At 42.8% G+C, this 18,996-nt stretch overlaps 1 protein-coding gene across 1 annotated transcript in view; it reads right to left on the reverse strand.

Annotated features, from left to right (window-relative positions):
• LOC123976773 (RNA-binding motif, single-stranded-interacting protein 3-like) overlaps positions 1-18,996 on the reverse strand; it is a 58,690-nt gene that overhangs the window by 9,297 nt on the left and 30,397 nt on the right. Inside the window, exon 2 of the mRNA XM_046059119.1 lies at positions 8,038-8,195. Within this exon, the coding sequence (XP_045915075.1) occupies positions 8,038-8,195 (158 nt within the window). The remainder of the gene's footprint in view (positions 1-8,037; positions 8,196-18,996) is intronic.

Consider the following 18,996-nt stretch of genomic DNA (forward strand, 5'->3'; position numbering starts at 1 on the left):
TCTGAAAGCAGTGGACTGGCCTGATCGAACAGGAAGTCACAAAGAAAGATCACCCCCAGAAAAACTGCAAGTAGTTTTTTTTTTTCTTTTCACTTTTGTACCGATTAAAAATATGTAAGGCAACCAGTGAGCTTCAGAGGTGCTGATTTACAGTCTTTGTGGTAAGCTAAGCTAACAGGCAGCTGGCTGTAGCTTCATATTTGATGAACAGTAGTGGATTTCTGTGCCCTGTTCGCCTGATCCTGCCAACCATCTGGACTCTTAACCAGTGGACTGAGTATGTCCTCATCAACCAAGAATCTGTACAGCATAGAAATGTCATCCATTTTTGTTTTATTCTCGTCGTCTCTTTGTTCATTTATTTATTTAATTATATGTGTTAATTTTGGTGTTTTTATTTAATAACTCTTGAAATTTGCTTAAAATAAATTATTTGAAAGATGAGTGATGGCATTTTCTTCTGTACAAAAGCCTCTATAAAATGCAAACAGTCATAAGGAATACAGATATTTTACACTTTTATAGAATGTAAAGGTAAAGCAAGTTGAGAGAATAAGACAGTTAAAGCAGGAAACATGTTCTACACAGAGACACGATGCCCAAAAAGGGCCTCAGACTGAGCCTGGGAAAGTGAACTACAGAGTGTGTGTTAACCGAGTGTGCAAGAAGAAACAACAGCAACAGTTAGTGATGGCAGGGAGCATTAGCCTGTTGTTCTGAATACAGCTAGTTACAATCTCTCTATTTCTTACGCACACACACACACACACACACACACACACACACACACACACACACACACACACACTAGTCCTCTTCAGAGCCAGCCTTGCAGAATCGCCCCTGTTTGTTTGGAAGTGTCCAACCTGTCAAATCCACATGCCATGCACTGCTGTCTGACACGCACAAATGAACACATCTCATCTGTGCTGGTGCTGCTTCTGCTTTATAGATACTGCTTCGAATGAAAGGCGAAGTCAGTTGAGGGAAAATGGGAGAAAAGAGAGGGGAGGAAGGAGGGAAGGATAGAGTGTTAAAGCCAGAGAGTCCAGTGATCTCATGTTTTGTCCCTCACGTCAATCAGTCTGGTTGTATCAGAGACTCTGCTGACGCTTCTGTTGGAGCTTAAAAACTGTCCTCCGCTGTACAGCTGGAGTAAGATAAAATGCAAAGCACAGTGGGGAGAGGCACAGAGGAGTGTTACAGTGATGCCTGGATTGTTTGCTATGGTTTTTGCCATGCTATTAGTTCCTGGAGACATACTGAGGTGAAAGGCAGTGAAGTACCCAGAAAACGTGACTGTTTTTAAAAGACTGTGTGTAATTTGTGTGAATCTAATCCCCAAATTCATACTAAATAAGCATCTGATAAACTAAAAATATCATTCATGAAACTAACAGTTACAGCATTAACTGTTAACAGAGTCAACTTCAGTGCAAAAGCAGAAGAGATGCTCTTTCCAGCCTCTAAATAGGCAAACTATCTACGTGTCATGTATCCGGTAATGGGGGATAAATAATTCAAAAAAACAGCCTAAGGCCAAATCAGCTTCTCTGCTCACCCTCACTCTAAAATCGATGTTTGGGGAGGAAAAAGGCGTTGCATTTTAGTCCGTTTGGCCCGGTCAGTGAAATGACTGTGTCACTTCTGCTGGAGCAGAGAAGTGGAGAGATTAACATGATGGAGAGATGGGAGAAACCAGATGAGAGAGAGCACACGAAGAGGAGAGAAAATGCAACAGAGGATAGCAGTGAGAGAGAAAGAGAGAACAGTGTGAAACAGAAATGGGGGGTAGTGAGAGCGAGAAAGGCGTAGAAAAAGAGCTCTGAAGGGTTATGGTTCCAGGAATAGCAGATGCTTCTACTCAGCGTGAAGCTGTGGCTGTAGGAGTAGTTTAGTTTGGCCATTCCTGTGGCGGTCTCAATACTTTTCTGAGGTTAAGCACCACTATCTCTCTATGCTCTGAGTGACGCAAAACTTGACCATGCATGGTTAACTAGATTAGGACATGTTATGGTTGGGAGAGAAGAGAAAGGGTTTCAGCAAGAGAGATAGAGAGACATATTATGCAAAACAGACACATTCAGTCAGAAAAAAGCAACACGCAATTTGGATTAGAACTTGATCAAAACTGGATTTGTGAGACACCATTACGGTTAATTTAAAAAATCTGATAACGATTCATCAGCTGATATTCCTTTTTAACATAAACATATAACAAAGAAACATTTTTCATAGGATCACTAAAATATTGTTATTAAAGAGCGGCTTAACACCACGCTGAACAGCAGTGACAGGTGTGCTCAGATGCACCTTTGATGTCACAGTGTACAGACACCCCCTACAGTACACATCTACATCACTGCAGCCAGGTAAACTTAAATGGTGGTTGCTGGTGACCTTGATCTTTAGACATTTTGTAACGCAAATTCTTGTTAGTCATTGGCCTACATATATACAGAAATCTCTAAATGTTGGTGGTAAGCTCAAATGGGCAGATAATACTTGCTGGTGTATCTGTCTGGCTCTAGTGCAGTTGTACAGCTGGAAGGGATGATGGTAAGTTTGGCACTTTGAGGCCTTTGCTCATAATTTTCTGAAACGGAGCCACGGGACAAGCCGACTGATAGCTAGGCAGGTAATGTCAACACTGGACCTCAGAGAGCCATTAAGAAATAATGTGGCGTCTGCTCCATCAAAACAGGTGGTCCCAGGGTCACCCCCCCACCTCCTCTACTTAGCATACCTTATGGCTCTCTCTCTCTCCTCATTCTCCAGCTCCCTCTCCACCATTCCCTCAGCACACACAGGAAAGGTTATTTAGACAATTGGTGGTGATTAGCTCTTGATTTGGCCCACTCTGTATGTTTGATCAGGCCGTGGCACAGAGGCAAAGCCAGTGCGACTGAGGGCGCAGCTGTGGCTCGGCCATGGCTGAAATTGGGTGAGGAGAACCAGAAGGAGAAGGAGGGGAATGGAGAAAGCAGATGAGAAGGAGTTAGTATGGGGGGGGGGGGGAAGAAGAGGAGTATCGAAGAGTTTGAGGTTTAGTTGCTGGCAGAGAAAATGTGAACTTCTTTGTCCCTGTTATTCCAGGTGTGGGCCCCCATAAAGAAATAAAAAAGAAGTCTGTCTCGTTCTTTCTTTCATCCTTTTGTCCAACAAGCTGCTTCCATCTTCTCTATGCCTCTCTTGGGTGGTGGATTGTGAAAGAAAAATGTGGGTGCTGCCTAATAGCTGGCTGGTGATTCAGGTTATAAAGTCTGCCTGGCCCTAAAGTGTTTGGGGGCTCGGTTGGCTTTGTTGGCTGGGTTGGAGGTACTGGCTGTGCTGGCTGCACCTATCTTTGGGTTGGATGGGGTTGGAGTTGGGCTTAGGGTTGGCCCAGTGCCCCAATCTTGCTGGTTAGGCCAAGGAATTTTTCTCACAGTAACGGCTGTTCTATCCATCCCTCCATCCATCCATCCTTCCACTCACACAACCAGCCAGCCAAGTAGGAAGGCCTCTCACTATCTGGGTGTTTAGCCAACAAATCCCCACTCCACTCCTTTGGCCTCTCGTCTTCGCCCATATATCAGGCTGACGGCTGCGGAGAACCCGACATCCAGCCAGCTGAATAAAACAGAGATTAAGCACCCACCCGAATCCATTTAATTACTCGTTCAACAGCTCTCGGCATGTAACTCCAACCGCTGTGAGAACTTTGGCGTTCTTAAGTCTTTGCTTTTACTCCCAGTGACCACAGGGAGGTTGAAGGAGGTGACTGGTCAAAAATAAATCTTGGCCTTACTAACTAAAATAAACGCATATTCAGTTGGTGTCAACTGAATGTTTGTGTGTCCGCAATTTAAGGCTTGGTTACCAGGTTGTGAAAGGTTGGGGGTGGCAGTCAGCTAAACTAGTCTATATTAACAATGACATCACATCACATCTGTAGACATCTGTAAATACAGAGCATCTACAGTAACAAGTATGGATAGCATTTGAAAGTCAGCATCAATAATCAGAGCAACACGATTGGTATCAACACCTTTGCAGTATTGTCACCATTAACCTTACCACTGCGTACTAGCGTAGTACAAGGCTGCAATATATGAGATTTATAGTAATATTTTAGAAAAACTGTTGCATTTTTACTATAGTGTGGCAGGGATGTATCTTTTAAATCAGTAATCCGTAAATTACATATTAAGAAAATAATATAAAATTAACCCTGACCAAAATGAGCAAAACCGATTTGATTTGTTTATGAGTCCTTGATAAAGATTTCTGAAAAATGTGACAGAATCATGGCAATAAAATATTAGAGTTCACAAGGACAGGGTTGCAACCACAGTAGGCAGAATATATTTTTTTGGCATCTCTCAGGTGGTGTGCAAAAGCCTTCAATGAGTAGCTACGATATGGCCTGTTGTCAAGAATGCATCAGTTTGGCCGCAGCATGTTTGCTTTTGAGAAAGGGGTGAACCAGGGTGGCAAGAGCTGCCTTTCAATGTGTGTGACACAACAAAGTGGTTTTTTGTCTCACTTCCAGCACTCACAAGGATCTGTGCAAGAGTGCATGCAAAACATTCATGTTCACATGCAGTAAGGCTCGAGAAAGCAGACAGGCCCATGATACTGATGATGAAAAATCTCTAAGCCAGCTAATGTGACTCAAACTCCACCAGTTTTCCATTTTTTCTAAAAAATACAGCGCCACAGTTAGGATAGGATTTAGGTTTAACACAGCCCTCAGCTCCATTGTGGAGAGCTGATGGGGCTGAGGGTAAGGAGATAAGGTGCTGGGTGCTGGAGGGGGACTAGGCATCTGGGGTAAAACCTGAGGGGGACCCAGGGTGCTGCAGACTGCAGTTGCATGACCTTTTCTAGAATGCTGCCACCCGCCTGCCACTGAAACACAGTCTGGCTAATTAGAGTTTCAGTGGCATTGGATTTTCACTGGCACAGCACACCTCAGGCAACCTTGGGGGCTCTAAGGCAGGCGATACACACACAGAGGGAAGGGATGGGAGAGAGAGGAGCTGTGGAAACAGTTGAACAAGAGGACAGCCACTAGAGGACAGCAAGGCAGATCCAAGCAATAACAAAGTCAGTAGCTTTCCATAACAAGCAGGGGAAACGCTATGTATTAGAATGCAAATCTACAGTCACAAACAGGAACACTACGGGGGTATTTTACATAAGCTCTGACATGGTTTGCCCTTCCAAATAGTTATGCTCAAAATATTCAAGATCATATGGAATTAGAAATGAAATTGAAACTGTCCAACTCGGTACAACTTGGTGAATGCAAGAGCTAAACGACAGATATGCAATGTCAAAATGCTGAGTGCTTTTTCAAGTCTTATCGGGCCGCCTCTCAGGCTAATGGAATTTTGATGGGTCAGTATCAAGAAGAAATGCATGACTTATGACACAGCAACTGGGAGCATTACCAAATATACTGGACAGCATGTTCCTGTCTCCAAAGGATCACTGAATAATTGGCCGCGTTTGACCAGGACATTTCTGGAAATATGGCCAAGAAAAGGTTATGTAACCAGACAGACTCGCTCACGGCCTGTATTTCACAATCTGCTGGCCCTGTCTCCATTAATGATCTTGACCCCCTTTTCACCATTTTAGAAGTGAAAGGGCCTAATGGAGCCGAACAAAGCTGCTTGTGTGCGTCTGTGTGTCTAAGTGTGTGCGTGAGAGACAGAGACACAGAGAGGGAGAGAAAGCCCCTGTGACTGTTTGTTACAGCTTGATGAGGTCTTGGTCTGTGATTCCTGGGGGAGGTGGGCCAATCTAAGCTTTATTAGGCCTTATTGAGCTGTGTGCAGGCAGGTGTGTGCGTGTGTTTTCTCTATCAAGAACATTTGGCAGAGCTTTATGAGTACCTTTGTGTGCGTTTCTAAAATACACTCAGATGGTAGCGGTTTAATGGGGTGTGCGAGCTATTGTACATGGACCTTTTTTTCATGCCTGTAATTTTCTTCTCAGAGGAGAACATTTTAGTTTGATCAGTTTGGCATTTAAGGGTTTCAATATATAATTTATGTCCATATAGCAATGCCTGTCTATCAAAACGACAACTGTGGGGTCTAATTATGTGTCGAAGTATGTAGCAGCCTGTTACCTGAAATATTTTACAATATTTTATCACAAATATACACAGGTCTCTGAGGTCTCTTGTATATAAAAGGTGCAACCTATGGTCTTTTCTTCCAAAAGAGGAAAGATAGAGCAGTTAAGCAAGTGACTATCCAACTACAGACGGAGTAAAAATTTGCCAATTTTGGGCTGGCGAGCAAACAATAACCGGTGGCCAGGTGGACCAGCTTCGATTGACATTTGAAATGGCGGTCAAGTAAGTTTTATTCAGGCATGTGATTGGCAAAGGGCAAAAAAGCAGGAAATATACTGACCCCCCCCGCCCCGATCAAGCTGGCGGCGGCTCTAGATAAGTGTCTAATCCACTGCACCATCGCAACCTCTCTATAATAATTATTATTTTGTATACATTTTTTTACCAAACTTCAACAGCTAAATGTGCAACATGAAATAATTGAGTATATAAATAAATAATATAACTACTAACTTTCAAATTAGTTCAGTAGAAGTTAATAGATTATTTTTAATGAATATGAGACAGCAGCAAAGTCTCCTTTTTAAGACCTGGTGGCCTAAAGATACAGTTATATTATTCAGGAAACTCAGATCAAACAGCAGATCAGTCTGTCTGTTGATGAACTGTAGGAAAAAGTTTGACATTTCAACTCTGGCAGCGGGCGTGTGCGTGAGACGAGAACGACCGCGACAGTTTCACAGGATCGTGCCAGCTACACAGAGGCCGTTGCCATGGTTACCTCGCAGAGGGCTTGTTTGCCTGTCTGTTGATGGGGAACGCAGAGCTTTTTGCTGGTCGCACAAAGTTTACAACGGACGACAATGTTCTTTACATTTTAGACTACTGTGACACAGTAATGGCAATAACGTTACTTACAGCTGTCGAAAATACCTCTCTCTCTCTCTCTGTTCTCCTGTCTTCCTTTAGCTTTTTGGCTAACAGCTGACTTGAACAACAGGTCCGGTGCCACTGAGCTGCAGCGCAGTCGCGCATTTACGTCAGGGATGGTGTGTTCAGTAGTGCAGCGTTACTTGGATTAGTAACTGTTTAGGAAATAGTAATCCGTTACATTACTCTTTACTGGGAAAAGTAATATTCCAGTATTACTGCCCAACACGTTACTACTGATGCGCGAGAGCCTGTGGTACACTGCACGTAAACGAACATCCAATCCAACAGAGGCTGTTTCAAGCCGTCACATGGCGGGCCAGAACAAAGTGAAATTATTTGAAATCCTCATACAGGCTAATCCTGTGCACGTTTAGCACAGTTGCCGCGGTACTCATTTGAAAGGTTGTAAGATCGATTCCAAATAACTGCAGATTTTTTTTTTCTGCCTTGTTAAACAAATTGATTATAAGGACACTTTTGCACATGCTCACAATAAAGCACGTACTGCAGTGTGTGTGTGCACGTCCCGGCGTTTGATCCGCATTCATAAACCTATGGACACTTTTCATTTCCCTGAGGAAATTCAGGGAATCCAATCACACATTTACTGACGGCTTTTTCAGAGGTGTGTCAAGCAGGCCAGAGTCTCTTTTAAGCATGAACTCTTCAAAGTCAAAGCTCTCAATAAACTTCTCATGCTTTTATTTTGGAGGCACAATCACTTAAGAGGAAGTGAATGTGTGAGTAACTGTTACTGTCAAGACTGAGATCTATTTCAGAACCAGCCACTATCAATTTATATATTTTTTATTTTTCTGCTATCAAAGCAATCTAGCCGCGGACCAGACACTATTGCTGGCAGGCCAGTTCTGGCCCGTGGGCCACCTATTGCCAACCACTGCTTTACACCATGTACTGCTAAATACATACAGCCAGGAGAGGCACATCATGGCCAAGTACACCCCATAGTGACATTTGCATGTGTGAAGGAGGATCTTCTGTATTTAACTGTAATTGCTCCCAGTACTCACGGTTGGCAGAGTTTGATGAGGTCCTGGTCGGTGGTCCCAGGTGGCAGGCCTCGGATATACAGGTTGGTCTTACTCAGCTGCTCTGCCCCTCCCTGGCTGCAGCTGTTGGTGCTAGGGCTGGGAGGAGCCATGGGATGAGGGGGTGGAGCATAGGGCTGCTGGGAAAAGAAGGGTGAAGAGAGGAACGATTTAACACATTACATTACATTTATTCATTTAGCTGACGCTTTTATCCAAAGCGACTTACAATTGCTATACATGTCAGAGGTCGCACGTCTCTGGAGCAACTAGGGGTTAAGTGTCTTGCTCAGGGACACAATGGTGGATGGGTCACAGTGGGGGATTGAACTCGGGTCTCTCACACCAAAGGCATCTTATCCGTTGCGCCATCACCACCCCACAAACAATTAAAAATAGGTTTTAATTTTTAAAGACATGGAGGGGGAGGGTAAGTGAAAGAGTTAAAAAACACTGACAGGTGTGAAAAAAATGCTAACATTCCTGAGACAGCAGAAGAAAGTGTGAGAAGGAGTGGGAAAAAGATATATCTTTTGAAGAAACAGCAGGCACTACCAGTTCAATGTCACTGCAATTATGAGAGTAGACATTTTAGGGTGGTGAGACTGAGAGGATGAGATTAGGGTCACTAATAGATGAAAACATTCAACCCAAAAGTAGATATTAATGAGTAGAATTTCAAGAAAACCAACTTCTAACCTCAGGCTCAAATAACACAAATGCATTGGGGGGAAAAATTTCTTCAAAGACAAAAAAAGGTCCTGACAATGACAAAAAGTAAAACAAAAAAACAACTCTTGACACATTCTGTATCTGTATATTCACTTAATATTCACTTTCCCCACTTTATATTACTTTTAGTCACCGTTTAAGAATATATATATATCTTCATATATATCAATAAATTGCATCTGAAGTGCTTTTTTCCTCTAAACATGCGACTGGAGTGCAAACTTTTCTATATTTTTTATTTTAAGTAAACATTTCACCAAGGGGACCCTCCGAAATTAGGGGTCATAACGCTTCCAGCAGCTTATAGCAGTTTTAAATGATGGCAACTTCCTGCTTACTATTCATACCCTCAAAACCAATTTTAACACACTGTAAAACAATTTACACCTCCGAGGGTGTGATATCTTGATGCAGAAAATCCTCCCCAGCCTATTTCATAAACATCTCAATATGAACATATTTTTTTAGAATAATCTCTATCTTCCAAGATTTATTTAATATGTATTACAAATGTGATACCCTCCCTTTCTTCTTTTGCCTCTCTTTCGCCCTCTTCCCTCCCTTGCTCTCATCTGTCTGTTGTGCTGTTAGAGTAGATTTATGGTATAAGAGTCAGGGCCCCCTGCTCACAGCCTTTTTATATCTCTATTGCAGGGATTCTGCACATAGTGACAGAAAGAGCGATCCAGGACCCTGTGGGCATGAGCAGAAAGAGAGAGAGAGAGAAAGGGAGAGAAACACTAGAAGAGGGTGAGTGAGGAGGGAAGAGAGAAAGAGACACTGCAATAAAGTAAGTGATTGATTGATGAAACTGAGAAGAAAAAATGGTCAGAAAGAGAGGGGGACATGACTAAATACCACCAGCAGCTCGCGTTAACCACATCAACCCTTTATCCTCCACAGAGAGAAGCGCAATACCTCATACCATATCGTAAAAACACACACACAGTTAAACACGCAAATACACACACACACACACACACACACAGCATTAACCCTCCAATCCGCCCCACACGTTAGCAGTGGCTGCTGAAGCATGGCTGATTTGGTGCGCTATTTTAAGCGTGTGTGCCATGCCAGCGTGTTGCCGCCCACTCCTCAGACAAAGAACCGGGGTCCCTGGAGCGTGAAGAGGGAGCCACGTCCATCAATGGATGGCCAATTACCACGCTGAGCTAAGTGGAACTGATGGGTAGCCACTCACTGTGCTGGACACACACACACACACACACACACACACACACACACACACTGTACACACCTCCGTGTTTGTGCACACACACGCCACGTTATAACACTGAAACACCTTACAGTGCCCCATTGCTAGAGGTGTTTTAAGTCCTTTGGGGCAACTCCAACTGACAAGTCTCAAGTCCTGTAGGACATAGATCATGAGTCTTCATACAAAAAATAGAAAGTAATAATGAAAGTCTCTGAATTCTCTGAATGATGGCCATGATAAGCATGTGAACAATGTCCGTTCTAATCTGTAATAATGTTATTTACATAGCCAAGACCATTTAACTAATTTTTTATTATAGAGTCAAAAGATCACACACGTGGCTTCAGGGTTAAGACGTCAACCATGAACCACAACATCCCGCATTCAAATCCAACCGGCCTTTTTTGCATCTCTCTCTCCCTCATTTCCTGCCCTCTCCCCCTCTTACCTTTATAATGAAGGCATGACAAAGTTGAGAGTTAATTGTGTTCGTCGTCAAGTCTTTATTTAGTAAGTTAAATCCCACAGCAGTAAAGTTCTCAAGTTGCCACTTTTCTGACTTAAGTGTGACTCAAGTCTATAACTTTGACAAGTAGACACACACACATGCATGCATGCACGGAAGCGCATGCACACACACACACACCAAATCCCAATTTAGCCCCTCCTCCAGCAGACTGTGCCTCATACTGCTTTGGTAGCCTTGGTTGCACAGACTAGAATGAAAAAAAAGCAGCACTAGTCTCCAGTCACTCACGTTTTCATGCAGTGGCAGTAGTATAGAAGAATCTTAATCTCTTGAGTGCTCCATGGGAGTTATTTTCTCCCACTCAAAGTCACTGGAATGTGCACAGCTGCAGTTCAAGCCTCGACTTAGAGGCTTTCACCTTACGTCCCCCTCCCCTTCTCCTCTTCGTTTTATTTTTCCCTAGCCCTCTGTAGCTTAAATTACACACACAGTAGTTAACATACTTTGTGACACGTACAAATTGACCTGCACAAACAGGAGACACTACACAGTGTTGCTGTCAGCGCTGAAGGTTAATTGAAAGCCTCTCTCTCTTACTCGGGCTTTCTTTCTTTGTTTTAGCCCTTCAGTAGTACACAGAGCTCCCCCCCCCTCCTCCTCCCCCCTCCTCCTCCAGGCTTGGCTTGCATCCTGGGCTTTGGAATTCATGTGTCCCGCCCTATCGATTTGCTTTCATTTTTTAAGGTCAGAAGCTGAAATCTTACACAATGAGGCATGGAGGGTCAAAACCAGCCCATTACTTACAGTGTTGGGCGAGAAGGCAGAGAGCGAAGTTATCCAAGGGGAAAGAAAAAGGCCGGAAGAAGTCCCCCGGGATGAAATATGGAATGGGTGCTGAAGGTCTCAGAGGAATGCCGACTGTTGGGAGGATGGTGGGATGGGGTGAGTGGGTTTAATGCTGGATTTTTGTGGATTTAGTGGTGTGTTTTTGATTATATTCTCTTCATGGCAAAATGCATAAAGTAAATGCAAACGTTTAGATATGTAGAATATAGGGCTGACCCCCAATAGTCGAAGATTCGATGCTTCGATGGGCGGAGCCTGATTCGACTGTCAATCTCACAGACGAAGCTTCACAGCGAAACAAGGATCATGCCATTTTGACAATATGTGGGTGCCCAACATCTGATTTTACATAGAACTACCAGTTTTCTCCAAATAAGTTAATATGCAGCCTATTACAATATACATTTCAACGTTTAATGCTGTAAATAAATATCTAAAAAGAATAAAACTTTCAATAAATGTTTTTAAAAGTACGTAAATAAATTAACAATACAATAACAATCGCAATCGCCGCCCACAAAAACACACATGATTCGACTATCAGTCGACTATAGGCAGGACTTGACGATTCTGATTCGACTGTGTAAATCCTTAGTCGGGGACAGCCCTAGTAGAATAAACTACCCCCCCCCCCCTTGTCTTAAATCTAATTCTCTCTTGGCTTCTTCTGGTCGCCCCACTGGAGGTTAATAACCAAGCTTGTCTCTCTTTCCGGATGGTTCTGTGACTGCTGTTTACCCTCACCCTGTCAGCTTGTGAATCTGGATTCTTAAATATATAATAAATACAGGCCTTGTGTGTCAGAATGATGAGGATTGAATACAGGACTAGGGAATGGAAGATTAAGAGAATGGGAGAGAGAGACAAAGAGGGAAAAAAGCAAAATAGAGTTAAAGAGAGAAATAGAAGAGTGTGTGGGAGACTAGCTGGTTATGACACTTCAAAAACCTCCAGGTGGTAAATGAGAAAAACCTCCATTCTCCCTCCTCCCTACCCAGCTGTGACATGCCGCTACAGAGGCTTACTGGGGATTTCAATTTGCCGCACTGTATTTTAGACGGGCAGAATGGTTTACACAGGCCCAATTTACTGAGCCAGCCATGCGGGGGGGGGGGTTCACAGCCTCCGCGACATGCCAGGGAATGTTTATGAGTATATTAAGTGAGGATGATAAATCTAGCGTACGTTACATAGGCAGAGAGCATACAGCGCTGCACTGTATACTCATACACTCACACACGGACAACACAATCCCCCCCCCCCCCCCCCTTTTTTTTTTTTGCACACCATATTTAGCCCTTTCTGTCACTGAATATAACTTGTAATATACTTGATTGTACAACACTGCTGTGTTATTTCTTATTGTAAATCTGGCATCCAAAGATAGCACAAGGATGGAATTGTAATTACAGTGCTTTTTACAATGAACCTTTTTTTGAACAAAATTCTAAACGCAACACTTTTGTTTTTGCCCCCATTCATCATGAGATGAACTCAAAGATCTAAGACTTTCTCTATGTACACAAAAGGCCTGTTTCTCTCAGATATTGTTAACAAATCTGTCAAAATCTGTGTTAGTGAGCACTTCTCCTTTGCCGAGATAATCCATCCACCTCACATGTGTGGTATATCAAGATGCTGATCAGACAGCATGGGTAATTTGGACAGTTTATGTATAACTATTTACATGTTCATGTACTGTACATACAGCACCTTTACATTGAAGAAAATCTTTATAGATTATGTGCGCATGTGCTATTATGACCTTATTTACACTGCATATGATTGCTGTTCTATTAAAACCACATATCTCCAAAATATCAGTTTCATGAGCTTCATGTTTTCAGCTTTGTGACATCGCATTTCTCAGATAATCAATTTTTTAAATGGTTTTTTAAACTTTTCAATGTAGGAGAACATGTAACTCTTTAGTTTATCTAATAAGATAAATTAATTTAAAAAATCATCTAGATACATGTTCACACTGGATAGTGATGAGATGCCATTTTATTTAAATGGCAGGGTAAACTAAGATCAAGACATTGGAATTACACATATTTGCCAAACAGAGATGAGGGCAGCAGTAGCATTAATTGGAATGAAAGCAGCTCCCCTGCCTTTCTCCCTGTATCCCTGCTCTCTGCAGGGCAGGGCTGCGACTGGAGGAGAGGCACCACCGTAGTAATTGGCCCTGATTTATAGGAGTCTAGAGCAGTCAGCAAGAGCTAGCTCAACACTGGCAAGAGGCCAGACAAGGCCATGCTGTCAATATCAGTAAACCAACCCAATCCGGCCCAAAACCCCACCGCCAGGACACCACTATTCGAGATCAGCAGTCACCATGCAGGAGGGTACACATGTGTGAGACTCAATATTCACGTGGGCATGCTAATTTCCAGTTGTTCCTGTGTTTGCGTTCAATGAGTCACTCGTGTCAGACACACACACACACACACACACACACACACACACAAGAAAACCTGCCACAAAAATGACAAGCAGTAAATTGAAGAAAAAAGCCTCTCAGCTCATCCTCCATCAATTCATGCTGGCAAAGTCTCTGCAAAGACTCTTAAAGACAAGCATAGTCCCAGAGGCATCCCTTCCAAACTGCCAGAACTAACAGCTAGCTCAGCGGTCGGCTGCATTCACAACAGCCTCTAAGTACGAAAGGAACACAAATCCCCCATCCATCCTGGATAGCTGCTTCCAAACCTTTAGCCTGTAAACATGTGTTTTGAGAACTATGGCTGCATCTCAATGCTGAGAGAAGAAGGGAGGGTCGGTGAAAGACAGAAGGAAGAGAGCTATTGCCTGTCCTCCTTTTGCCTCTCGGTTTCAGCCTCGCTCTTTCTCTCTTTGTCTATGCCTGTCGTGGTAAACACATAGCCAGAGGAGTGAATAGCAAATCATCCTCAACTCACCTGGGAATGCAACGCTGCTGATTCTACAGCCAAATGTATCCTAATAGGGAAGACTGAGAGTTCTGTGTGTGTGTGGCGGTGGCGGGGTGGGGGGGGGGGGGTCATTGGCACGAGAGTGCATGGATGAGAGAAGGGAGATGAGGAAGGGAAGAGAGATGCAGTTACAGGTATGAAGGAATTCAAGCCAAGGCCTAAGAGAGCAGCTTAAAGTACAGTAGTCATTTTGATTCTCTCTGGGCTTGCACTAGCCTGCAGGCTTTCTTCCTTGGTGAAAACAAAAAGCCCTGGGATCTGGGACGATGGTAAGCCAACACTGCTGTGGACAATGACGCAGAGGGCTAATTTTAAATATGCTGATTGGTCCATCTCTCAAAGCAGGAGATGGAGTGCTTCCCCTCTTCCAGCGTCTCTCCTTTGCTCTCTCTCTCTTGCCTTGCTTCCTGCCTTATTCTGTCTTATTCCCCTCTCCCCCCACTGGCTCATTCCCTTTCTCTTTGGGGCAGATAAGAGCGGGATGTTGTCTTCCATGTCAGGACCCATGTGTCTAGAGAGAGCGCCCCAGAGTATAAAAAAAAAAAAAGAGGCCATATCTTTTTCCAGAGGGGAGAGATAGGATGCATACACATTATCTGACAGAGGACAAGAGCTATGGAGGTAAACAAGGCATGCTTTATGTAGCATCACTGTTTAAAAACACTGAGTCATCTGTTTTAGCTGCAAGGGGTTGACATAATGGGAAAATAGTATCATGAAATGCATCATTTTACTATAAGAAATCAATCGGAAATGGTGTATTTATGTTAGACAGCAATATAACTTGTAATATACTTGATTGTACAACACTGCTGTCTTATTGCCTATTGTAAATCTGGCATCCAAAGACAGCACAAGGATGGAATTGGAATTAGTGCTTTTTAGAATGAACCTTTTTTTTTTAGCCGTTTCATTTATTTACACTTCTTTGTAAGAATTTAATTGGTACTCTCATCTGGAGAAGTACTGTGGGATCAATAATTAGTCACGAATCACCACAGTTTAGAAGACTAAAAATAAATGTGTGCAAGGAACAAAAATGCAAGCTGTTGACCTAGAAAAAAGCCTTTTTTTCCAATACCACTTTTGTCAGGAGAGAAGGTGCTCGATGCTTTATGATATCATTACAAATGAACAATGAGACCTCTTAAAACACCCGTTGATTGCCAAGTATGCACAAGCTGTAGGATGTAAGTGTTCAATATCCGTTTAGTTAGTCTCATGACCATGCATTCTTTCAGAATATCAGGAAGTTCGTGGAATTGGAACATTGTTGAATTATTTCCTAAAAGTCTAATTTGAGAAACTGACTCCTATAATCACCTTTCATATCTCAATCATCATTTCTAATGTTATTCTTCTGCCCCACATTGTTGGTTGAAATCTGTGTAGATGATTTCTCTCTCTTGGATTATACTTTAATTACAGTGTTAATATAGTGTTTTTCAATTCCAACATGTTACTTTGAGCAAGTAACTCTGTCAGTGAGGTCCTCTATCACCTGGGATTCTTGTTTAGTTTCTGCTAAGTGAGTAAGACCTGGGAAAAACACATTTTCTGCTAGAAGATACAACGAACATCGCATTTACAGAACAGGTTGGTCGCCAGGCCCACACAAAAATCTACATAAGCACACTGTAAGCTTCACTGTTTATACCACTCCTCTGACAACCATAAACTTGGTTCTTTGCGGACATTAACAGTCACTGGTGTTTAGGTGATATAACCGGAGGTGAGTGGTGTTTGTGTAGAGCGATTACAGCGGTTTGGCGGTTTGTGTGCGGTGACCGCAGGGATCCGTAAAAAAAAAAAAGAGCATAGAGCGAGCCATGGACTGAGCCACAGTGAAACTCAATGGACATAAATATTTGGGCTGATTTGTCATCATTATGGCCAGCTGGGTCTGCTTGCAAGCTAGCCGGTGTGGGAGTGGAGACTGTAGGATGGATGGAGCAAGGAAGTGGGAGGACAGAGCAACACAAAGAGAGGCACAGAAGGTGGTGTGGAAAAAGATCTGGTCTCAAAACTGATCCGCTGATATACTGTGTCTATGATCCATAGACAAATAATGGTTACAATGGTTTCAATTTTTAGCTGACAGGTGTGGCAAATGGAAATTTTAATTAATCAATGAATCATTTAGTCTATAAAATGTCTCAACGTAGATTCACATTACAAATTTCTAGAGCCCAATATGGGGTCTTCATATTATCTGCTTTGTCTAACAAAGAGAAGAAAATCCTCATGTTTGAGAAGGCTGAACCAACAAATGTTAGATTAATAAAACTGTCAATGGTGAATCACAAATGGTCACTGTCTGAATTTGCTGAAGTGGTCAGTGGACTTGATTAAAAGTGTTCTGTTCCATCATTTCACAGAGCCTTGCCCCAGTATTTCACTGCATTCCATGTTTTTGAACGTTACACTGCCTGGAAAGCCCTCCATCACCAGAGCTCTGGACCCAGAGGACACTCCATGTAAACCTCTATTTCTGTGTACCACCAGATATTAGAAAGAGAGAACCCACCCCACACACACTCTCCGTCTCTAATTGGGCAGATTCTTAAGGAGTCAGTTATGCTTTTCACAGGAAGTGTAAGCACAAACAGGGGAATGTGGAAGATGTAGAGAGGGAGGAGACAGTGGGGTAAGCTCTTTTCAGAGTGACCTGTCTCTCACGAAGACAAATTTCTACCAACCCAGTCACGCACATGGGTTAGCACCCTGCCCTGAAATGTTCCCGTAGGCTGCATAAAAGGATCTAGAAAGTGAAAAAGACTGAATAACAAACACACAACTGTGAGTCTCTTTCCCTTTTTGCTTCACCCGTCAGAAATACATCTTAAGTCAACTCTCAAATATCTCATATCACGCATGTTAGTTCTAGGTCCACTGGCTTTTGTTTATCAGTCCAGGAAGACCAACTCATTGACTGACTGCCGTTTCAAAATGACTGACTAGATAGCTGACTGGCTGACCAGCTGATGAGAGTTATTGCTTAAGTGTGGAGAATGCCAGACAGGAGAGAGAAAGAGAGACACAGGGGACAGATTGATAGAGTGGGAGCTTGACCTGTCCCAGAATGCCATTTGTTACACCGTTCTCCAGACAAACAAATTTACGTCTCCTCTTCTAGAAGGTCAACTGTGCTCAAATTCATAAATAAGGATGTAATTGGTGCAGGAGCAGAAAAGAGGCTCAAAGGTCCCCAACAGCCTAGTGGACGAGTTACTGCCTGACTGTGTGCCCGCAGACAAATGTTTAAGATACTATGTAATGTTTGCATAGCTGAGCGATCTTAACATAGCTGTTACAAATAGACTCACACAGAGTATTTTTACACACTAAAGACTACTGCAAGCAGGTAAAGCTCAGTAAATGCTTAGAGCAGGTGTAACACAGTGTGTATGCTCATACATGCTATGCTTTGAATATGGAAAGAAAACATTGAAACAATTAATTAAAGATACAATGTTTCAATCATTAACCTGGGTGTAGCACTAAATTCACAATATGCTACGTCTCTATATAGGTGCTGGTCATATAATTAGAATATCATCAAAAAGTTGATTTATTTCAGTAATTCCATTCAAAAAGTGAAACTTGGATATTATATTCATTCATTACACACAGACTGATATATTTCAAATGTTTATTTCATTTAATTGCGATGATTAAAACTGACAACTAATGAAGATCCCAAATTCAGCATCTCTGAAAATTAGAATATTACTTAAGACCAATACAAAAAAAGGATTTTTAGAAATGTTGGCCAACTGAAAAGTATGAACATGAAAAGTATGAGCATGTACAGCACTCAATACTTCGTTGGGGTCTGCCTGAATTACTGCAGCAATACTGCTCAGGTGTTATGAGAGCCCAGGTTGCTCTGATAGTGGCCTTCAGCTCTTCTGCATTGTTGGGTCTGGCGTATCGCATCTTCCTCTTCACAATACCCCACAGATTTTCTATAGGGTTAAGGTCAGGCCAGTTTGCTGGCCAATTAAGAACATGGATACCATGGTCCTTAAACCAGGTACTGGTAGCTTCGGCACTGTGTGCAGGTGCCAAGTCCTGTTGGAAAATGAAATCTGCATCTCCATAAGGTTGGTCAGCAGCAGGAAGCATGAAGTGCTCTAAAACTTCCTGGTAGACGGCTGCGTTGACCTTGGACCTCAGAAAACACAGTGGACCAACACCAGCAGATGACATGGCACCCCAAACCATCACTGACTATGGAAACTACACTGGACTTCAAGCAACGTGGATTCTGTGCCTCTCCTCTCTTCCTCCAGACTCTGGGACCTTGATTTCCAAAGGAAATGCAAAATTTACTTTCATCAGAGAACATAACTTTGGACCACTCAGCAGCAGTCCAGTCCTTTTTTTCTTTAGCCCAGGCGAGACGCTTCTGACGCTGTGTCTTGTTCTAAAGTGGCTTGACACAAGGAATGTGACAGCTGAAACCCATGTCTTGCATACGTCTGTGCGTGGTGGTTCTTGAAGCACTGACTCCAGCTGCAGTCCACTCTTTGTGAATCTCCCCCACATTTTTTAATGGGTTTTGTTTCACAATCCTCTCCAGGGTGCAGTTATCCCTATTGCTTGTACACTTTTTTCTACCACATCTTTTCCTTCCCTTCGCCTCTCTATTAATGTGCTTGGACACAGAGCTCTGTGAACAGCCAGCCTCTTTAGCAATGACCTTTTGTGTC

The sequence above is a fragment of the Micropterus dolomieu genome, linkage group LG09 (assembly GCF_021292245.1).
Source record: "Micropterus dolomieu isolate WLL.071019.BEF.003 ecotype Adirondacks linkage group LG09, ASM2129224v1, whole genome shotgun sequence".
Lineage (NCBI taxonomy): Eukaryota > Metazoa > Chordata > Actinopteri > Centrarchiformes > Centrarchidae > Micropterus > Micropterus dolomieu.